General features: G+C 33.4%; 1 protein-coding gene across 1 annotated transcript; it reads left to right on the plus strand.

Moving 5' to 3' along the window:
- The first annotated feature begins 5,419 nt into the window (after positions 1-5,419).
- On the plus strand, positions 5,420-6,555 carry LOC111396397 (dirigent protein 21-like). The gene has a single exon (XM_023022834.1). It carries the CDS (start codon positions 5,457-5,459, stop codon positions 6,027-6,029), a length of 573 nt encoding a protein of 190 aa, XP_022878602.1. The 5' UTR covers positions 5,420-5,456; the 3' UTR covers positions 6,030-6,555.
- Positions 6,556-25,276: the final 18,721 nt, after the last annotated feature.

A 25,276-nucleotide genomic window follows, 5' to 3' on the forward strand; every position in this document is an offset into this window, starting at 1 on the left:
TGAAGATGATCCTACTTTTCTAATAGTTCTTGATCTACCAGGAAAATTATTCATATTTTATAAAATGTTGTAGATAATTTTCTAGTTATTTTTTCTTTACCTGTATTTTTTAAACTTAATCTATCTAACTTATTTATTATATTTTCTACTTCTTGGGTTGGTTTATTTTCTATATTATTTAATTTTCTATTTATATTTTCTATTGCCTCTGTAGTCTTAAGATCTGAAAATTTTTCTTTATCTTCTACTCTAGAGATTTTATTTAAAATTGTTGAATTTTGTTCTTTAATAAAATCTAGGTTTTCACAAATTTTATTAATATCTTTCTCAATATTAAAGATTCTTTTTCCTAAAGTACTAAGTTCTCCAGTTAATTTATTAATTTCTTTTACTAAAAGATCCAGTTTTAAAACTCTAGTCTGAATAATAAAAAGAATCTAATGAAAAATTTGTATGATCTGATAAATAATTATTATCAATATTGTCTAATTCAATCCTTAATTTTAGATCTGATATAAATATCTGATCAAAACTATTTATAAAATATTCTTCTCTAAATTCTGAAATTAAAGATCTATATAAAATCTGTTCTTTTAATTCTGGGTGTAAATCTTTAGTTACTTGTAGGATAGTAAATAAATAATCTATAGGTTTATATTTTTCAAGAGAAATTAATTCTATACCATATTCAAAAATCTCTTCTATTTCTTTATAAAATGTAAAACTATAGAATATTTTTCTAAGTCTACAAGTAAAATTCTAAAAATCATAAAACAAGTAAATAATTTCTAAAGATTAAAAGAGTTATACCTTTTACAAAATCTGAAGAAATATACTGAAATCACCAGCACCGAAACAAAAGCTCTGATACCAAAGAAGGGGGGGTCCCTGAAAAAGAAGTTATTTCAAGGATTTTAAGGCTGTTATAGGAAGTTGTTAGGATAAATTATAAAAATCCTACTCAGTACTCTTCTTAATTTAAATGTCTTTTTCTTTTGATAAAATAATATCCTTTTTTTTTTAATTAAAATCATGCCATCTGAGATATATGAACTTGGGCCTAACTCCATTCTTGTAAGGACACCACTGGCACTCCCTTAACAAGAATTCTTAAAACAGTGATCCCTTTCCCTCTTCTATGCGTCTCATAGTCTCTTCACTGGGCATTTACGCTTTGAGAGGTTACTAAGGGCTTATTTTAAAAACAGTTTAAACTTTTAACTTGGAGTTAAGACATGCTCTTATCATATACTCAGCATGAAACATAAATTTTTTTTTACAAAAATCATAAAACTTTTACAAAATAAAGATTTTATAAACAGAAATTGTTCTTATAAGATCTGGAACTAATATTAATTATTAGTACCATATCTTAGAACTATAAAACATACCTACCGGAATGATCCATCAGTAGTTTATAAAACAACATATTTTTGTGGGATATTATTCTATCTAAGAATAAGAACAATTAAGAATTTCCCTTTCGGGAGAGAAAGAAAATTAGAACATATTTGAGAGAATTCAAAACTTGTATTGTATATATTTTCTTGTGTGTTTACAAATGAAAGAATGATCTCCTTTTATAGGAGAGAAAAGAGAGAGAAAGCGTTTTTCAAAAGCAAGGAATCTTTGCTTTTTTCAAAACGTCAAAAAAGAAACAGTAAAAAGCTATGAAAAGAGAGAGGAAGCGTTTTTCAAAAGCAAGGAATCTTTGCTTTTTTCAAAACGTCAAAAAAGAAACAGTAAAAAGCTATGCTATCAAATCTTACTTTATCAAACAGTAAGATTCTTTACAAATTTTTCAAAAAGAAAACAGTAAAGATTCTTCTTTTTGTACAGTAATTCTTGATCTTTTCTTGATATCTGGACAAAAGTCTTCAAGTGGCTGAATCTTGTCTGAAAATCACCTTAACTTTTTGCCAAATGTCTTCTTTAGGCTAAAATCTGAATGAATCATTATCTTGTTTCATAATTATGTCTGCCAATGCTGTCTAAAGAGTCTCCTCCATCAGTACAAGCTTCTGGATTATCATCTTCTTCTGAATTATTGTCTTCAAAATTATCCAAATCTTTTTCTTGTTCAATTTTCTTTTTGCCTTTTTTCTTTTTAATTTGTATTTTCTTTTTCTTTGTAGTACTTTGTTTAACTTGTTGCTGTATTTCTTCAATCTTATCAAACATTTCTTTGATTCTTCTAATATCTGATTGAGAAATCTGTTCTGGATCTTGAGCTGATTAAAATGATTCCGGAAAATTGATTGGGCTTTTCTGTTTAAGGTCTATTGGACTTATAAGTCTAGTAGCAGAATTTAAATTAATCAACATCCATAAACAAACATGTTTGGATGCATAGATACATAACTACAAGTATATAGAAAGATAATTACATTAACATCGCAAAAAATAAATAAAAAATGAAGGAGAAGAAGAAGCTTACATCATAAAAGAAAGAGGATTATCAGAATTTGGTAACAGTATCAAGAAAATTAAATTTTTTTTTTAAATCAAGAAAGTTACAAATGAAAAATGAAATAAATCAAACGCAGCCCACGGAGCAGTAGTCTAATTGGTTGCTCTCTCTCTTTCTCTAGCTTGGTTTTGGTGAGCCCACAAGAGCAAGAACAGAGGCAACCAAAATATTGTTCGAAGTTCGAATCGATCGCTCGTTCACAATAATGAAGCAAAAATCCAAACTCGTGTGCAAAGAAATTTGACCGCTAGCCATTTAAATGTGGTCTTCAACATCTAATATATCAAAGATAAAAATAACAGAGCTCCAGTAAAATCTTCAATTCAATGGAAAATAAAGAAAAAATCACCGGTATATGCATTTATACACTTACTAGGCGGGACTAAGATGATGTCGATGGAGATTTGTGGACTTCGTAAAGATGAGCACCGAGTGCGTTTGAGCTCGCTTGCGGCCGGAGAACTTCAAGCATGTGCCAATCGGAGGTTGCTTTCTCCCTTCTTGGATTGGAAATGGATGGAGATGAAAGTTAAAAAAAATTGGGGAAAATGAGAGGAAATTTTCTCCCTTTCGTTGAAATTTCAATTGAGCCGGCCGGAGGAAATTTTCACCCTTTCGTTTCTGTAGTTTGGTGAAGTGGGTGGAGAGAGAGAGAGAGAGAGAGAGAGAGCGCTTTGTTTTATGAATTAATCAATTTCCCTCCATTTTGCATTTGGTGGCTTTATTCACTTTTTAATGAATTAAATAATTTACAGTGACCATTTTTTAAATCCCTGTATCCAGTCTGTCGATAACCCTGTCTGCCTAGCATAATTGATACGTTTATTACAAACAAACATAATCATACATGAACAGTATGCAAATATATAAAATATAAATGGGCGAGTATAAAAATCAATAAGAAGAAATTTAAATGAAGAATGCTCATAACACTGCAAAGATTTATGTCTGTTCCCAAAAGTTTGAGTTCTAAGTAACGGCTTTTGTGTGGCTACTATCAAAGAATATAGCAAAAAGTATAAAGGAAATTGCTTTTATACATTGAATCATCTGAAAATGCATAAGTACACATTATTTATAATGGTGGAGGTTGCATCGCAGATGGTGGCACATTTCACACCCATGGGATAGACTCTTGCTGTGCTGGGATGGAGTTAGAATAAAAGAGTTGCGGGGACATTTTTCACAAAATTTTAATTGTGAAGGCAAAAATTGAAAACTACAAGCATTTTTTTTTTTTGGTAAGATATTGAAAAAATCTTGGGCAAAATTTAAAATTTAATGTGAGGTCAGCTGATCTCACCGTCCCCACAATGAATCCATCCTTGGCTATGCATCCATGCTCTCTTGCAGCATGGTCATTAATGTCGCAACATGAGCATGTAGGATATTGTATTGTTCTCTGGGCACAAAATCATGTGTTGATGGTACCTCCATTATTGCAGGCGATGGCAGAGCTAGGGGATTATATTATATGATCGTCCTCTTCTGCCTTGCTTGCTACCCATAGACAACGCTGTAGATATAAAGGTGGTTTGTCAAATTATTTTTGGGTGATGGTGCACGATGGAGCAAAGTTTTCCGGGTGGCAGTAGGGTATTTTGCTATTCTATGATGAAGAGAGTGTTTTGGGTGCTGTGAAGTTATTCAGTGAATAATTTGGAGGTAACTAGACCTATATATAGGCTTTAAGTGGCGCGCACGATCACATTGCAACGTGCCAACTAGAACCAGCCATCGAGTCACAAGATGCAAGTCGATCAAGCTGTAAATCAACATGCATCCTTGATCGACCTTGACATACGCCCACTTCCCGATTAAATGCATAACATGGGTTATTTGTCAACCAACATCAATTCTAAACATGCTTATGTAAATATATGGATATTATTTGGATTGATTTTTATCCACCATTTCACGGTTTTTCTCTAAATTTCTTCTTTTGCACCAGTGGCTTTTTAACATTGATCTAACTTCAAATGTTGTTGTTGATTATCCTAGGTCACGTACGAGATGCATGATATTTTAACCATGTTTTTTGGATTAAAAAAGTCAATATAAACCAACTTGCTACGGAATTTGAAGTGTGAGAATTCCTTTATCAAGAAACATATAAAAATGAAGACCTAAATGGACATGTACCTATAGGATGGGACCATAAGTGAATTATTTTCTTTTTAGAAGAAAAATATATACAAGGTTGTTTGAAAAAGTTTTTTTTATAGAAAAAATTAGCAAATTTTAATAAAAATCGATAAAATATATGATCAAAAAGTTAATAAAAATTGTAGATTTCATAAAATATAGATTAAAATTAATTATTGACTTTAACTTTTTAACAATTTTTAAACTATTCCAAACAAACAAATATTAATGCTCAATAATTAATAATTTTTACATAAGACAGCTTTTAATATCTATTAAAACGTTATCGCTTCTAAACACCATTCAATGCCAATAACTCTCAGCATACAAGACAAATTTATAATAACGAATAGTATTTGCATTTGGCCCTCATTCTTTCCAAACTTCTCAATCTCGTTTTCATTTTGTGTGGACCCCACGTTTGAAATTATGATTTTTGTCTAACGACCAAAGCTACGACATTTTGACTATTCAATGGAGGGTTCCACATATTAAAGTTGTCAATTTACATTTATGCCCTTGACATTATGGATGTAAATTTCACGTAAAATGGTTCAAATGATTAAGGGTAGTTGTATAAATTTCCAATTATAACAAAGTGAGGGTAAAATAGTCCAATGATCCTCAATGGCATTATCAGTATTAACTCATTCAGTCATTCTGACCATTGCACTGACTCGTTTATAATCTTTCTGCTTACTAGTGTAGAAAAATAAGATTTGGTCAAAAAATGAGTTTAAAATGAGTCCCAAACGGGGGCTAGTTTGTCCTGACTTAACCAGCTACATCTTCCATAAATAAGGCCCTCACGTTTATTAACTTCATATAATATAAAAAATAAATGGCAAAGCTGTGCATAATTTTCATGCTGGTGATTCTCACCGCCGCTGTACCAGCAACTGAGGGCCTTAAAAAAGGGCCGAAGGCCGTGGAAAAGTGGTTTAAAAAGCTTCCACAGGCAAAGGAAAAACTGAGCAAACTTCATTTCTACTTTCATGACGCTGTAAGTGGAAAGAATCCAACAGCTGTTAAGGTGGCTGAATCCAAAATTACATCTCAAGCCCCAACTTTCTTTGGTATAGTAAGCATAGCTGATGATCCATTGACAGTTGGGCCCGAATCAGATTCGAAGATCATCGGTCGAGCCCAGGGGATGTATTGTATGGCTTCATTGGAAGAGTTAGGTCTACTTATGACGTTCAATCTGGTTTTCACAGATGGAGAGTATAACGGTAGCACACTTAGTGTACTTGGTCACAATCCAATTTTCCATGAATACCGTGAAATGCCAATAGTGGGTGGTTCTGGTATTTTCCGGCTGGCACGAGGTATTGCCACCGCTAAAACTGTCTGGCATAATTTTACCTCTAAAGATGCTGTTGTTGAATATACTGTAATGGTGTTGCACTATTGATCACTTTCATTGTTGGGTTTTGTTTATTTTATATTCGGTCAGGTTACTTCCTGCTTGTGCCTTGTAGTCTGTAGTGTACTCCTCTTCTTCGCATCTAATATTTAAAAAAATTGTATCTCTGTATTTTGTGGAAAAAGTTATTATTGTAAAGATTTTCTGCAGAAATTAGTTGTGATATGATAAACGTGAAATTTCATTTATTTTCAAGGGGAAGGAGAAAATATCATGGTCTTTTAAGTGTGGCCATTAAAGGCCTAAACACTTTTTTAGGGCTTGGTCAGTTCTCTCAAGTCCTATAATGGGGTTAGGCCTTTAATGGTCAATGAAGACCGTGATACTCTCTCGTTCTACTGAAAATAAATGGAATTTTTATGGTTCTTTTTTAGTGGTGAGTGATAGAGTTACCATTTCTCAGAACATAAAGGTTGGCAACGGGCCTCAGTGGGAGGTGTGTAGTTGCTAATCTGTGGAGACATGTATAGAAGTTGATGAAAAGAATCTTGTAGTACTGTCTCTAGTTATGAAATGAATGGCTTACGTAACTTTAGTACAATTTCAAACCTTTTGAATAATTAAACTTGTTGGACGTACTTTTTTGGATCAACTTACTACTCTTTTGATGACGCGATCCAGTTATTTTTGTCTAAGCCCCAAAGAGGAGGGAATAGTGAATATGACACCCTATCAAGGTGCGTCACCTCGAAATTGGGTGATCACATAATTCACGTGGTATGACTATTCCACTGAAGATTCTTCCCTAAAAGAGACGTTATCTGATGTACGTGTTCGATGAAAAGATATATTATTTTAAAATTGATTTTCGTTGTTACTTTCGATTTGTTAAAAACATTTTATAAGATTGAAAGGGACTAATAATAATTTTATGGTCATATATGTAATCTATTCAAAACACAATTAGCACCTATTTGATCCCAATTTTTTAAAACTTATTTTTTTACAAACTTATTATCAATCACACATTTCATGTGACTCATAAATTTTACAAATTTTTTAATCACATTTATAATCAACTTTTATCAAAATATACTAAAATTATAATTTTATCCAAACCAAACAAGAGATAAATATAAGAACGAAGGCACCGAAGACAATCTTTTTAACAGAGGGCTACAACTTGTTATCATTAACACAAGAGTATCATCAAATACCAACAATGTAAAAAAGAATTAGGACTGGACATGGTCCGATATTATTCTAACCGAACTCAAAGTCTTGGGTACTTAATAAATGAAATTATTGGGTCCTAATTTAATTATGAAACCATTCGATTCGGTTCAATTTCGTTTGGCTTGGTTCCATTCGATTTTTGAGTTCTATACATTAATTAAATTTTTAAATATTTACAACAATGCTACATTAATTCAACTAATGATATGTTTAATCTTAATTCTTATAAAATAATGAAGAGAAGCACAGCGGAACTTTCGATTCGACTTCTCTAGAACTATAGGAAAGGCACTACGGTAGAATAATAAATTTAAATAAAATCTAGGTCAACTTAATTAAGTTGGACTTGGGTTGAAAATTTGAAATAAGAAAATCATATCTTGGGCTTGTGTTAAATTAATTAGTTAGCAAATTTATTTAGAAAAAATAAAATAATTTCACTTATTTATGATAAATAAATTAAAAAATTAAGGAGATTCAGTAACTTATTCGATTATTCGGTTCTTAATCTAAAACCAAGAATTGAACTAAACTTGTCGATTCTTGATTCAATATCTGTTCCGATATTTAATTTAAAAAGAACCGCTTGGTTCGTTTTAGTTTGGGTCGGGTTGGATCCGTTCGATTCGATTTGAGAGTTTTGTCTAATCGTAAAAAGAACTCAAAATTCTCTCGTCAAAGTACTAAATATTTCAAGGCACATGATTTTGTGTTAATTTTGAGAACAGCAAAAATCCTTTTTTTTTTTCAAATAATACATCATTGAATATTTTAAACACATTTTACGATCTCATCAATATGGAAATGCCTATACAATGTAAAGGATGTTATTCTCCAAGATACTCATTAGGGTTGGACGAAACTCTTGAATCGAACCGATCGAATGGGACATGACCTGAAGTGAACCGAATGGAGCGATTCTTTTTAAGTTAAATACTCAAATGACTATCTGAACTGAGAATGAAAGAAATTCGAGACGGTTCTCTGTTCTAAATTAAAAATTGGATAACCGAATCTCTCTAATTTCTTTAATTTATTTATTTTAAATAAGTCAAATTATTTTAATTTTTTCTAAATAAATTTGCTAACTAATCACTTTAGCTCAAACCCAAAAATATGATTTTTTTATTTCTAATTTATAGTCCAAGTCCAACTTAGGCAAATTAACTTGAGTTTTATCCAAATATATTATTCTATCATAGTTGTCCAGCCTGGTTCGGTTCGGTTCTAACGAGAACTGAACCGATTCAAAATTTTCGGATATTTAATAAGTGGAACCGTCGGGTCCAAATTTAATTATAGAACCATTCAGGTTCGGTTCCATTCGATTTCGAGGTTCTGTATTATAATTAAAATTTTTAATATATACAAAGTTACATTAATTTAATTAATGATATGTTCAATCTTAGCTCTTACAAAATATCATAGTCCAATTTTATGTGTCTTTTACGTCTCTTTTTGTTGAGTTCTTCATAAATTTGATTATTAAAATCACAGAAAAAGAAAGACAGCGAGCTCAAAATAATTAAGAGAGACGTTGTAGAGTTTTAATCCGATTTTCTCCAATAGAAACGACACTATAATAGAGTAACATATTTGGATAAAATTGATATCAATTTGATTAAGTTGACTTTGAACTGAAAATTAGAAATAAGAAAATTATATTTTTTTGTTTGAACTAAATTAACTAATTAACAAATTTATTTAGAAAAAATAAAATAATTTTGCTTATTTAAAATAAATTAATTAAAAAATTAGGAAGATTCGATTTTTCGGATCTTGGTCTAGAACCGAGAACCGAACCATACCCGTCGGTTCTCGATTCAAATACTCATTCGAGTATTTAACTTGAAACGAACCGTCGGGTTTGGTTCGAGTGTTTTGTCTAACCCTAATCATAGTTTCATTTCTATCGTTCTCAAGAAATCGAATTGAAGTTTGACCGTGCTTCTCTTAATTATTAAAAGCTCGCTATATTCCTCTTCTTGTGATTTTAATAATCAATTCTATGAAGAACTAAATAAATAGAGACGCAAAATATACATAAGATTGGATTACTTTATTTTGAAAGAGCTGAGATTCAACATATCATTGATTGAATTAATGTAATTTTGTAAATATTAAAAAAAAAAATTATTGTAGTAACCCAGAAGCTGAACCGAAATAAATGAACCGACCCAGAACAATTCCATAATTAAATTTCGACTTGACGGTTCCACTTACTAAATACTCGAAATTTCGGGTCCGATTTAGTTCTTTTTAGAATCGAACCGAACTATATTCAAACCTAATGATCATATTGAATCTACTCGAGAATTCTAGAAAGTTAGCTCTTTCCTTGTTTAATTGAATTCCTAATGAATTTTTATCTTAATATTAATGTTCCTTTCGTTAAATTTCATCTTGGAATTAGTAGAAGAAATTTCTAAGAAAATGCCTATGCTTGGAGTGTTGTTCCAAGTTTCAATTTTTTTTTATATACAGTTGCTAGAGGAAAGGATCAAATTTCAATTTTTAAATCACACCTAAACACAATGATCGAAATTTGAAGTGAAACCAAAATTAATATTAGTATTGCAACTTATTGTGAGGAAGGATTGTCGTCTTGTTTCACTCTTATCCATTAGGTGGATTCCTTCATATTTCGATTTTGATATTTAAAACATCCTTTATCTCCTAGGTGGATCCTTTTGGTTGACAAATTATTCTTCCCCATGCTTGCCAATATTTCCGATCGCGAAGCCGATCGATTCTTAAAAATGAACAGAAAAAAAAATGAATTGGATTGAAAATAAACAAAAAAACATAATCTTTTTGAAACGTGATTGGTTTAGAAAAGAAGACAAAAAAGACAATTTAGTTAAAGAAGGCAATGTAAGTATTATGTCTTATATCCAATCGATTTAGGCTGGAGATACTTTTAATATGTTTAATGCATTTATTTTTTTACAAGATCTATTATTTTTTAAATTAATATTCTGATGAATAATGTTAAATATTCAAGTTTTAGTAATTTGTTAATTACAAGGAGTTATGATTGTGATATGCAAATTACATATGATTGGATCTTAAATAATTCATAGTCGTAAATTATAACGAGATATGGAGAGACTATCACAAATGACATTTCTTATTTGTGAAGTAAATAGCTGATCTCACAAGTTAAAGTGTGGTGACACTTAAATGAACGCGTAGATGTTTTGTAATAGAACAAAATATTGGAGACATGTTAAGAGATTCCACATAAATAACTATCTGAGTATCGACGGTTAATTTCTAACGTTCGGTACTAGAATTGGTCCTTTGACTTAAAGTCTCATAGTGCCTTGTATGAGGACATGTGTGCTTTGACGATATTGAATGTTGCTCTACCAAATGCTGCTAATACGGCATCATTTGGGTATGTCAAGAATCATATTAAGGTTGTGAACGACCAATACATGATTCGTTACTCTTAGATAGTAAGAAATTATGATCTGCATTTCACTCAATTAAGTCAATAACTAAATCTTTGGCCAATGTATACCTAGAAGTCGAAAATGAGTTTTTCGACTTATATAAACTATATAGTGGAATGAAAGATATGATAGATGATTGAGATTGACACACTTTCATATCTCGTAATTGATTGGATTACATTTACGAAAAGATTATAATTTTATGATAAACGAACAAATTTGGATTTTTCATACCACGTGACATTTTTCGTCACATATATTGTCCTGACACATTGTTAAATGTCAATTTGGGACGGCAAGTATAAATTTGTGATAAATTTAAAAGGGTGATTTAATTTATCAATTTTGATTGAATCAAAATAATATTTTACGTCGTTAGACATCGTGATCGGAAACCTGATGGGTCGCATACAAAAGAGAATTGGAAGATTTTAATTTGTCAATTAATTAATTTAACAAGCGTTAAATAAATTAATTAATTGGACTGCTTATTTATAGGCTCGAATTAATTAATTGGATTAATTAATTTACGGACCGAATTTAATTAAATATTGGACCGGATCATGTCAAATCTGATTGGGCTTTTATAAATACATGACTAGAGTTTTGAATTTGCAGAAATTCTTATAATTCTTACTCCAAATTAAAGAATAGGGAAAATTATATGAATTTGTAGTATCTTAACATATGATAGCAAATAAAATTGTTGCAAAATTGTGCAAATTAATTTCTTCAATTACAAGAAGATATCACATCTAATAAAAAATAGAGAAAATACAAAAATAAGAAAAAGTGGAAAATTTTAGTTTAATTATTATTTAATAACATGTTTACATATAGTATATAAGAATCAATTAAAGAAAACAAAAGTAAGATATAACAGTGGCAAACTTTAAGAAATTTCCCTAACGTGATCAATTGACTATAAGCAAATGTTATTTTCAAGGTGAAGTACACGAAATAATTGTATGCTCATTATTTTCTTCAAACATTAACTCATTTGACCAATTCTATGTTGGGAATTTATTTAAATATGCACAACGAAATTTAACAAATTTCAATTCCCATTCAGAATTCAATTTTGTATTTAAATAAGAATTGTGATAAGAAATATACATTTTCTTTAATTTGCAAACTCCTTCACGTTATTCCTTTCCAGCAGCTGGAATCTACCTCCCACAGCTGTCCAATTGTCCAGCCTCCAATGAAATCCACACAAAGAATAGACTGCAACTGCTAGGATTTTTCCTCTTGTGCCAGCAAAAATAATGAAAACTTTATGGACCTCAAACCCTAGTTATGTATTTATATAAACCCAAAAGGGCTCGATCCGGTCCGATCCGATCCAATGTTTTATTAATCCATTTAATTAAACCCGGTCCGTGAATTAATTAATTCGGGAATATAAATAACAAATCTAATTAATTAATTTATCCAACGATTGTTAAATTAATCAATTGGCAATTTGCAATCTTTCAATTCTCTTTTGTGTGCGACCCATTAAGTTCCGGACCACGATACCTAACGATATGAAATATTATTTTGATCTAATCAAAACTGATAAATTAAACATCCTTTTAATTTATCACAGATTCACACTCGTCGTCCCAGATTGACATCTAGCAATGTATCGGGCAACACATGTGACGGAAAATGTCACGTGCTATGACAAAACCAAAACTGTTCGTTTACCATGAAATTATAATTCATTTGTCAATATGATCCGATCAACTACGAGATATGGAAGTGTATCAATCTCGATTAACGATCATATCTTTCATTCTTTTATTAAATCAATCTAAGTCGAAAACTCGTATTCGATTTATATACATCTTAGCCAAGGATTTCGTTATTGACTTAATTGAACGAAATGCAGATCACAATCTCTTACTAGCTAAGAGTGACGAATCCTCTATTGATCATTCACAACCTTCATATGGTTCTTGATATACCCGAACAATGTCGTATTAGCGGCTTTTGGTAGAGCAATATCCAACACCTTCAAAATATGACTGTCCTCATATAAGGCACTAATATGACCTCAAGTTGCAGGACCAATTTCATTATCAAACGTTAGAGATTAACCACTGACACTCAAATAGTTATCCATGTGGAATCTCTTAGCGGGTCTCCAATGTTTTGTTCTATAACAAAATATCCACGTGTTCATTTAAGTGTCACCACACTTTAACTCGTCAAATCAACTACTTATTTCACAAGTAAGAAATGTCACATGTGATGGTCTAACTGTATTAACGATATCCGTATCTCGTTATTACTTACGACCACGGTTTACTCAAGATCCAATTATATGTAATTTGTATCTCACAATCACAACTCCTTGTGATTAACAAATCACTTAAACTTGGATCTTCGGATTTATTATTTAATATTATTTATCACAAAATTAATTTAAATAAATAATAGATCTCGCCAAAATTAAATGCATTAAACATATTAAAAACGTTTACAACCTAAATTGATTGGATCTAGTGCATAACACTTACATTCTAGACTAAATAATTTTGATAAATTCAACATGTTTGGCTAAGGCTTATTAAGGTTTGGGATTTTCTTAGAATGTCAACCTTTTTAAGAGCAGTAACCTATTTTTTTATAAAGTGGTATATATTTTCATCCTAATTCGATGTGAGATTTTTATCCCCTATATTTTCCCACAATATGATTATTCGTTTGAGTAAATCAATTTTGAAATCGTGTACTCATCTTTTTAATATTAATCAAATCGAATTACTTAAACAATCGATTAAAGAAAACAAACGTTAGATGTGGTTTTTATCCTACTTGAAAAGTCAAATATAACAGTAGCAAACTTTAAGCCTGTTGTGATTCATTGACTATAAGCAAAGATTATTTTCTAGGTAAAGTAAGAAAGAATCGTATGCTCGTTATTTTCTTTCTTCAAATATTAACTTGTGATAAATTCAACATGTTCGACTAAGGCTAATTAATATTTGTATTTCCATTTTAAAAGGTCAACTTTATTAAGAGGAGTGACCAATTCTTTATAAAATGGTCTATATTTTCATTTTTATTCGATGTAGAATTTTTATTCCTTAACATGTTCCTATAAGATGTGACTGGCTTGAACAGATCAATCTTAAAATTCATATGTTCATCTTTTGAACTTTAATTAGATCGAATTGCTCCAATAATCAATTAAAGAAAACAAAACATATCGTTTTTATCCTATTTGAAAAGTCATATATAACAATAGCAAACTTTAAGAAATTTCCCTGTCGTGATCAATTGACTATAAGCAAAGGTAATTTTCTAGGAAAAGTACAAGAAAGAATTGTATGCTCATTATTTTCTTTCTTCAAATATTAACTCATGTTACAAATTCTAGACTAAATAATTTTGATAAATTCAACATGTTTGGCTAAGGCTTATTAAAATTTGGAGTTTCATCTTAAAATGTCAACACTATTAAGAAGAGAAGTCAAATTCTTTATAAAATGGTCTATGTTTTTATATTTATTTCGAGTGCAAACACAATTTCAATTGATTTGTTACGTGACCAGAAGAGTTGAAATGATTGTATTTGCTTTGGAAGAATTTGATAAATCCAACACCGAGCTATAGCTTCTCCAAAATAATGAATTTCAGAAGTTATTGTCGTCTGTATTATTGTGGTTTTGTGATCAATAGATGATTTAAGAGAGAAATAGACGCGATTGAAGAGAGGATTTGTGAATTGGGATTCTAGAGAGAGAAAGTGTTTGATTGTGGCTGGAGATTGATAAATATCTTTTAAAAAATAAAATATTTCCTATTTTTTAGAATTTATTTTAGATTGCATTTTATCCTAAATTAGACTATACTATTTATATATTTTATATAATATTATATTACCTGAATTTATAAAATATTTTTCAAGATTGTTCATTAAAAAATGCTATTCTTATAGTCTAGTAGTTGTATATTTTTCCCTTATTCGATATGGGACTTTTATCCCTTAACAAGGCTAACAAACAATTCAAGTTACTTTTAAATAACTTTATGTTCCGCATAACTTACTTTTTCTAAAATAACTTTATCTTAGCGTAAAAGTGACTAACCTACTTAGCTTTAACTTTCACCAGTTATGTATTATTTATTTTAAAACTTAAGTTTTATTTGTAAGTAAATTTATTTAAAGTAAACGCTCAGCGAAACATGCTGGACTTCATTTGCATACTTTTCAACCATCATCCCATGGCAGTTGAGAAGAATATAACTGAAATTGGTTGATCTAATTTTGTTGAAAGCCAAGCAAGGATTTTATGAGAAAAGTAACTAAACAATTGCATAAACGTTGTAATTCCTTAGAAATATATATAGCATACGGGAAAGGTGGATTCTTGTCAATTTTATTCAATCGAATCATGTCAAACACGGTATAATTCCATTAATAGAGAAGATAAAACGGACCCAGCATTAGAAGCCAACAATTGTAAAGAAATTTAATTTTGCATTCATAGTATTTACATTTTAAAAGCATCCCGTCCCCAAGCCTCCAGCTACAGCTGTACCTATATATCTCATTCATTCTGAAATGGCAGTATGTGTATAGATATTTAGCATGTGTTAATCCTACAATTAAGCTCTATGATATAGGAGAAATTAAGGGCATATTACAAGAAATATTACAAGAAAATATTTATAGTAAAACATCCTAAAATTGTCTATCATCCTAGAATATTGTATATGATGATCATATTTTTTAACGCCTCTCAAGATTGTGCTTCCTGTTGTGATTCTTCGATCACGAGAAGAGAATAAAAGAGGAAAAACAATTCTATTTCTACTTGAATAGAATTTACAACGGAGTTTACAAACTCAAAAATAACCTCTTAAAAGAGTCTCTCTAATCTCTCTTTTTTCTCTCTTCTCTATCCTATTTTTCTTCCTCTCAAGGGACCTCTAATTCTCTTTATGGTAGCTCCTATTTATAGAAAATTTTTGGCTACAAACCGTTATAAACTTGTAGCCAAAAATCAATCAAGAATTGCGGCTAGAGAATTTCATTTCAAATTGTCTTCTTGCATAGATGTTTTTTCTCCATTAAGCAATTGAAGTTGTGGCCGTCAAAAGGTGGAGAGTTTTAATTCAAATTTTCTTTTTCATCCATGCATGTGGATTCTTCTATATTAAGAAATGAAATTCAACAAATTTGGCTGGAAGAAGTTGGAAGAAACTTGATTAATATGCGGCTGGAACACATCAATTCTCCCCCTCCAGTCGCATTTGGATCAATTGCTATCTGACTACCAAGCCAGCTATATATTTGCATAGCTTTAGCTTCTCTATTGGAACCACCTTTGTTAATATATCTGCTGGATTCTCATTTGTGTGAATCTTTACTAGTCTCAACAATTGTTGATCCATTACCTCTCTTATCCAATGATAGCGAATGTCAATGTGCTTTGTTCGAGAGTGATACATTGAGTTCTTACTCAAGTCAAGAGCGCTCTAACTCTTACAATGTACTTTATAATCTTTTTGTTTGATCCCTATTTCTTGGAGAAATCGCTTTAACCACAACATTTCTTTACCTTCTTCCGTCGCTGCAATATATATCCTGCTTATGTTGTAGATAAAGCAACACACTTTTGTAGTCTTGATTGCCATGAAACAGCTCCCCCTGCAAAAGTGTAGAGAAATCCTGAAATAGATTTTCTACTAACAAGATCTCCCGCCATATCTGAATCTGTATAACATTCCAAGACTGAATCAGCTCCCTCGTAGCACAGACATATCTTTGATGTACCTTTGAGGTACCTGAGAATCCACTTGACTGCCTCCCAATGTTCCTTTCCAGGATTAGAAAGAAAACGACTAACCATGCCTACTGTATGGGCAATATCTGGCCTTGTACATACCATGACATACATTAGGCTTCCAACTGCTGAAGAATAAGGTATCAATGACATTTCCTCTATCTCTTTCTTGGATGAGGGACATGAATTTTTGCTCAACTTGAAGTGGTTGGCCAATGGAATGTTGACAGGTTTGGCATTATGCATGTTGAATTTCTTGATCACTCGTTCAACATACTTCTCTTGGGATAGCCACAACCTTCTATTCTTCCTATCTCGAGTTATGTGTATTCCAAAATCTGTTGAGCTGGGCCTAAGTCCTTCATATAGAAGGACTTGGAGAGTTCCTTCTTTAACTGCTTGATTTTTGTGGCATCTTGTCTGATGATCAGCATGTCGTCTACATACAATAGAAGAGCAATAAAATTGCCATCCGAAAAGTGTTGAATATAAATGCACTGATCCGCAACTGTTCTTTTATAGCCTTGCCTCACCATGAAAGAGTCAAATTTTTTGTACCACTACCTGGGTGCTTGCTTAAGACCATATAAGCTCTTCTTTAGCTTGCAACTGAAGTTTTCTTTCCTAGAAACTTCAAAACATTCTGCCTGTTCCATATAAATTTCTTTATATAAATCACCATGAAGAAATGCTGTTTTGACATCCATCTGTTCAAGCTCTAGATTCAGACTGGCTACTAATCCAAGAATAAATCGAATTGAGGTCATTTTTACAACAGCTTAAAAAATCTCGTCAAAGTCAACTCTCTTCTTCTGAAGAAATCCTTTGACTACCAAACGGGCTTTATGTTTTACCACCTTTCCGGTTCCATCTTTCTTGAGCTTGAAAACCCATTTATTCCTTAATGTCTTCTTTCCCTTCGGAAGCTCAACTAACTCATATGTTTGATTTTTTTTGCAGTGACTCCATCTCATCCTGAATTGCTTGTATCCACTTGTTTTTGTCCACATGAGTTCGTGCTTCCTGAAAGCTCTCTGGCTCTCCTTCGTCAATGAGCAAAAGGTACTTTAATTCTGGATATCTCGTTGATGGCATCCGTTCTCGTTCAGATCTTCTTAACTGTGGATCGTTGATTTCAGGAGGTGCATCATCATCTGGCTGACGTGATGGTCCAACAACTTCTGGTGAAGAGGATTGTGACTCTCTCTGATCAATATCCCCTTCTTCATCCTCCTGTTCTGTTTCTGGCATTTTCTCATGCACATCGTCGTTATCTATGGTGAATTGTGGTGGTGTTGGATCTGGAGCAATATTTGGGGCACCAAAATTAGAATTAGGAGATATTGTGGGCTTTTCAATGTCTTCTAATGTTTGGTTTTCATGGAACACTACGTCCCTGCTTCTGATGATCCCTGCTTCTGATGACCTTCTTTGTCTTTGGGTCCCATAATCTGTATCCAAATTCCTCATCTCCATAGCCTATAAAGATGCATGGAGTCGTCCTTGCATCTAACTTTTGTCTTATCTCCTTGGATACATGCGCAAAGGCTAAACAGCCAAATACTTTCAGGTGAGAGTATGAGGGATATTAACCAGACCATACTTTCTCCGAAATTTCAAAATTCAACGACACTGATGGTGATCTGTTGATCAAGTAGCAGGTAGTTCAAACAACTTCTCCCCAAAATGGCTTTGGCAGCTTAGCCATACTTATCATACTTCTGACCTTTTCCATGATCGTTCGATTTATCCTCTCGGTGACTCCATTATGCTATGGGGTACGTGGGACCGTCTTCTCATGTTGAATGTCGTATGTCCTGCAATAGGCATCAAACTCTTTGGAAGTATACTCGCCTCCATTATCTGTGCGGAGACATTTTAGCTTCTTTCCCATTTCACGCTTTATCATAGCATGAAATGATTTGAAGTAATCCAATACTTGATCCTTCGTCTTCAAGAAATATACCCACACCTTTTGAGAAACGTCATCAATGAATGTTAAAAAATACTTGTTATCGCCTAATGACTCAACCTCTAAGGGACTACAAATATCAGAGTGTACTAGATTAAGCAACTCTGATCGTCTCGTAGAAGAGAAATTGAAGGAGACTCTATGTTGCTTACCAAATAGACAGTGACTGCAAGGATCCAGCGCAGCTTCCTTGGCAACTGTGATTAGCTCCTTCTTTGTCAAAGTAGATAATCCCTTCTCACTCAGTGACCAAGTCTTTGGTGCCACAAATTTTGAGAAGCTTCATGTTCTACTACGTTGAGGCTATCCACATGCATTTTCACATGAGTCTTGTATAAAGTGCCACATATATGTCCTTAAGGGACAACCATGGAACCTTTCATCATTTTCCATGTGCTATTGCTAAATTGATTGACATAGCCCTGTTTATTAAGGGCTATCCCTGAAAGTAGATTTAGCCGAAAGTCAGGTACATGTCGAACATCCTTCAGGGTTATTTTACACCCAAGGTTCGTTTGTATCTGAACATCACCGATTCCCACAATCTTAGAAGAACTGGTATTTCCCATCTTCACTGCTCCAAAGTCGCCGGCTTTGTATGTTGTGAAGAAATCTCTACGTAGAGTGGCGTGGTAAGATGCTACAGTGTCTATTATCCACTCAATATCTTGGTTTGAGACATGAAGACATGTCTCATCATGGATGGAGCAGATAGTAACTAGTGTCTCTCCTTCTTTATTTTTCGGCTGCGAACTGTTGTGGCCTTGCTCTCGTAGCAATTTTCTGCAGTTCTTCTTCAAGTGGCCCACCATATCATAATAATAACACTTGTAAGTAGGTTTCCTTCCATCTATGGATCTATCCCTACTTTTGCTTCTGCCTCTCCCTCTGCCTCGAACACCTCCTTGCTGTCTTCCCCGGTTCACTGTGACAAGGGCATGTGATTGGCCCGTGTCTAAGTCTTTTCTCCTATCCTCTTCATTAAATAGGGCATCCTTAGCCATAGACATGGTAAATTTGCCATCGGGGGCTGGGTTGCTAAGAAATACTACTAATGTCTCCCAACTATTAGGAAGAGAACTTAAAAGTAGTAAGGCTTGTATTTCATCCCCAAGCGGCATCTCCACAGATGACAATTGGTTTACCAAGCTCTAAAATTCACCGATGTGCTCAGCAACTGAAGTTCCACTCTTTAAGCAGGGCTTTGTTTCGAGCGGTCTTGACTTAGTACATGTCCTCCAGAATCTTCCGGAGGGCATATGCATCTGTCTCCTGTGCTACATGGTGAAAAACACTATGGTCAATCTATTGTCGAATTTGATCGATATTTTTTCTATTTAGCTTCTTCCACTCCGTCTCCTTGGTAGGATCGAGGTTTACACCTTTGGCTTCCAAGAGATCATACAAATCCTTACAACTAAGGAGGTCTTCCATCCGAGGCCTCCACAATGTGTGATTGGTGGCAGTGAGCTTGATCATAGCTCCTGATGATGATTCCTCTATTGACATCTTGGCTTGCTAAAGCTTTATCAAAAACTACGAGGGCTAATTGATGAACCTGGCTCTGATACCACTTGTTGTGATTCTCCGATCACGAGAAGAGAATAAAAGAGGAAAAACAATTCTATTTCTACTTGAATAGAATTTATAACGGAGTTTACAAACTCAAAAATAACCTCTCAAAAGAGTCTCTCTAATCTCTCTTTTTTCTCTCTTATCTATCCTATTTTTCTTCCTCTCAAGGGACCTCTAATTCTCTTTATGGTAGCTTATATTTATAGAAAAATTTTGGCTACAAGGCCAAAAACCAATCAAGAATTGTGGCTAAAGAATTTCATTTCAAATTGTCTTCTTGTATAGATGTTTCTTCTCCATTAAGCAATTGAAGTTGTGGCCGTCAAAAGGTAGAGAGTTTTAATTCAAATTTTCTTCTTCATCCATGCATGTGGATTCTTCTACATTAAGAAATGAAATTCAACAATTTCGGCTGGAAAAAGCTGGAAGAAACTTGATTAATATGCGGCTGGAACACATCACTTCCATCATGGATGCCAATCTTGGATCGATGAAGAAGAAATTGTTTGCGAGATAGAGCCTTGGTGAGTGAATCTGCCAGTTGGTCATTCGTGTGGACATGAGATACGTGTAGTCTATTATTGAGAACTTGATCTCAAACAACATGAAAATCAATGGCGACATACTTCATGCGAGGGTGGAAGACTGGATTTTTGCTTAAGTAAGTAGCAATAATATTATCATAGAAGATAGTTGGAATAGTGGATGAATGAAACCCGAGTTCATTCATATAATAGATTGGTAATCCATGTTAACTTAGCTACAGTAGAGGCTATGGCTCGATACTTCGCTTCAGTAGAAGATTGAGCGACAATTCTTTGCTTCTTGGAAGTTCAACTAATTGGAGTGGCACCAAGGAAAATATTGTAGGCTATAGTTGAGGTTCTATCATCTAAGTTCTCGGCTCAATCATAATCAGAGAAAGCATGAAGTTGAGGAGATTGACTCTTTTCTAATGAGAATTCCATGAGTATTGGTATCCTTTTATGTAGCGCAAAATACGCTTGACAGTAGACCAATGAGTTGTTGATGGACAATGCATAAATTGAGAAAATTTGTTGACTGCAAAGGAGATATCTGGACTAGTGAAGGAGAGATATTGCATTGATCCAAGTACTTGTCCGTATTTGTAAAGTCGGACATTGGGCTGCCATCATGGAATCTGAAAGTTTCAGTTGGAGAGCATGGAGTAGTAACTGGTTTAGAATCCAACATGTTTGTCTTGACTAGAAGATCATGAATGTACTTCTTTTGTGACAAGAACAGCCCATTAGGAGTGCGGATAGCTTCAATAGCCAAGAAGTATTTGGAGCCAAGATCTTTGAGAAAAAATCAATTAGCCAATTGACGAATAAACTTGTGATGGATGTAGAATCATTACTCGTAATGATAATGTCTCCACATTTATCAATAGAAAAATAGTGATTTTTCCTTGATGAAATATGAACAGAGAGCTGTCTGACTTGGAGTTTACTAATCCTTGTATAATCAAGAATGATCGAAGTTCCTGATACCATGCTCGTGGGGCTTCTCGAAAACCATAGATAGCTTTCTTAAGTTTGCAAACATGATGAGGGTCTTGTGTATGAACAAATCCTTGAGGTTGTTGCATGAATACTTCATCTGAGAGGGTGCCCTCTAAAAAGGCATTATTAACATCTAATTGTTGCAATGACCACCCATGAGAAACAGCTAGACTTAAAACAAGTCAAATTGTTGTGGGTTTAACAACAGGACTAAAAGTATCAGTAAAATCAACTCCAGGTCGTTGACGGAATCCTTTTGCAACAAGGCGTGCTTTGTAGCAAGCAACCGTTCCATCTGGATTTCGCTTAATTTTAAATTTCCATTTACAACCGATAATATTTGTGCGCTTGGGTGGAACAAGACTCCATGTAGAGTTATTTATGAGGGCATCATATTCTTCACTAATGGCCTTTCACCATTGAGGAAATTTTTGGGCTTGGTGGAATGTAGACAGACAAGTAGAATCAGAGAAAGTAGTATGCAGGTCAAATATTTTATTTGTTTTGAAGATATTAGGTTTAGACCGTGTAACAATTTGAGTCTCGGATGGGAAAGGTAGTGATGGTAAAGCAGGTTGTGAAGGCAATGTAAGTCGAAAACTTGTACCGTGTGAGAATCAGAGATGTTGGCCTCTTGGACTTGAGACGTAGAATTACACAAAATCTGTTGACTGGGATCGATATCTTCACTTTGAAAAATGAATTAAGAGTAGACTGAGGATGAGCTAATGGTAGTTTTTGATGTTGTGCTTGAGTAATTTGTGCTGGTACCATTTCGTGACTAAAGGAGTTACTAGGGAAAGGTTAAGTAAATGAGTTAGGTTTATTTGCTTCGACTATTGTAGATATGTTCAAGGGTGTCGTTTGTGTAGGAATGGTAGAAGCAGGCAATATATTTGTAGGAAGCCAATCAAAATAAGAGTCTTGGGAAATTCGTTATGCCTGAAGAAAGTTATTTGTGAATGGAAATTCTGTTTCAATAAAGATAACACGCCGAGAAATAAATGACTTGTTGGTGGAAGTGTCAAAGCATACATATGAATTATGATCAAGGGAATATCCAATGAATACACATGGCTTTGAGCAAGGTACTAATTTATGAGATGTGAGATGTTTATGGGCATAGCCATGGGTAGCATGGACAGCCAAATACTCTAAGTTTGAGATAACTTGGGCTTTTGTGAAAAGAAAATTTCAAAGGGAGATTGAAAATTCAAGATCATTAATGGCATACGGTTAATGAGATAGGTTGCAGTTTGAAAAGCAACCGACCAAAAAATGCAATGGCATAGAAGCTTGATGTAGGAGAGTTAGACCCGTTTCAACAAAGTGACGATGTTTTCTTTCAGCTAAACCGACAAGTTGAGGTGTATAGGGGGTGACTTGAGGCGTTGAATACCAAAGTTAGACAAGTGATGAGCTAAACTTTGATATTCACACCCTCCATCAGAATAGATAGTCTTGATGGTTGTTTGAAAGAAATTTTCAACCAATTTTTTATATCGCCCAAATATTGGAAAAACGACGGATTTTTATTTCATTGGATAAAATCATGTGTACTTAGTAAAGTAGTCCACAAAAATGACATGGTATTTGAAATTATCAAATGTAATAAGTGGAGATGGACCCCAAACATCTGTGTATATAATTTTCAACGATGAATTAAATGACACAGTTGAAACACCAAATGATAACCTATGATTTTTATTACAAAGACATGAGTCACAATGAGGTTTAGTTGAAGCTAACACTGGAAGGGATTGAGTGGAGACTAGTGTTTTTTTTTTTTTTGAATGAATGTTGGTGGGTGACCAAGGTGGCGATGCCACATGTCAGAAGAAACAGCAATGGATGTGGTAAAGGCTGTTAGTGATGAATAATGTTGTGAAGATAGTGAAGATGGACACTCATATATATTGCCCTTATTTTGGCCTCGGACCAAGGTGCCCCTGTGCTCAAATCCATTATAAGAAAATAATTGGAAAAAATTCAATAGATGTATTATTTTGTTTGCAAAACTGTGAAACAAATAATAGATTCATTTTGATATGGGGTGCACACAAAACATTGTCAAGTTTAATATGGATATTGGAGACATTAAGCTTAGAAGTACCAATATGGGAGATAGGAATACCGTTACCATCACCAACCATAATATCTTCATTGCCTTTGTATTCTGAATGGACAAATAGGTTCTATAAATCTTAGGTAATATGATAAAATGCCCAAAATTTGCAACCCAATTTCCATGGTATGGAGTCTAGTCGGATGACAGATAATTTACTTGAGGCCAATCATAATTGTAACTTGGTTTGGGAGGAGAGCGACAAGTCAGCTGTATGTCCTACTTTGTCATATAGTTGGCAAACTGATTTAGATTGCTCATAGTTAGGATGCATCTTCCATGGTTGCTGCATATTGATAAGAGTGATTTGGATTGAATTTGCCACCATTGTTTAATGAGTTGTTCCCATTGAACATGCTGTTATTTGGGGCTTGAGACTGGCGATATCCTTGATTAGTCATTTGGAATTGTTTGTTAATGTAATTGTTGTTTATCTATCTTCCAGTGCCACCTCTACCTTTGTAGTTATGTGATCTTTGGGTGAATTGAACAGTGACAGATGGCTCCAATTTTCTTCCTTCTTCTCTGTTCAGAAAGGTTTCATGATCTAAAAGTTTATCATGAAGTTCTTCAAAGGTCATGGCAGTTTCTCATGTACGAATGGCTGTGCTTAATTCTTTGCAATCATTTCCAAGACCATTTAGATTGTGGGCAACAATTTCAGCATCACTCAAAAGATGACCTATCAAAGTCAGATCATCATCAATTTCTTTATTGTTCTCTATATATTCGGACATCGTGATCCTCTTTTTTTGACATTTTCAGGAGTGTAGAGAGTAAAGTTGACATCCGAGTATGAGAACGATTGGCAAATGTAGTTTCGAATTTAGACCATGCTTCAGCCGAAGTTTTGCAGGAGGAAATGAGGGGTGCAATATTACCAGCAAGAGTGGCTTGGATATCTTGCAAAATAAGTCAATCTTGGCGCAACCATAACTTATGTTCAGGATTGACAGACTGTGTAGTCTCACTAGAGTTTGCAATTTTTTCTTCTGGACAGGGATGTGACCCATCAATGTATCCAGAAAGATCATATCCAAATAGCAGGTTGGTAAATTGAGATCTCCACAAGGCATAGTTTTCTCATCTAGTGAGTTTGAAATGAATCAAAGAAACACCATTGAGGGCAATTCCCCACAATAGAAGTTGCTGAGGTTGTAGAGTTTTGGGAATTTTCAGCCATTTTGATTGGAAGGTAAAATAAGAACAAGTTATGGCCCAAAAACGTTTATGCTTAAGAGCAATTTTGCTTTGATACCATAAAAGATACAGCAAAAGATAATGGAAAATAGTATATCTCATTCACTCTGAAATGGTAGTATTTGTACAGATATTTAGCATGTATTAATCGTACAATTAAGCCCTATGATATAGGAGAAATTAAGGGCATATTATAAGAAATATTACAGGAAAATATTTATAGTAAAACATCCTAAAATTATCTATCATCCTAGACTATTGCATATGATGATCATATTCTATCAAAAAGAAGCTCCAGCATCCAGTAATCTCCTCCAAAAATCTGATTCCTTTACTCAAATTCTCTTTCCAAACCTGTACTGAAAGCACATCACCCCCCTATTTATGATAAACCATTCTCGATTGGGAGATAAAGCTAGG

The sequence above is a fragment of the Olea europaea genome, chromosome 6, assembly GCF_002742605.1.
Source record: "Olea europaea var. sylvestris chromosome 6, O_europaea_v1, whole genome shotgun sequence".
Taxonomy (NCBI): Eukaryota; Viridiplantae; Streptophyta; class Magnoliopsida; order Lamiales; family Oleaceae; genus Olea; species Olea europaea.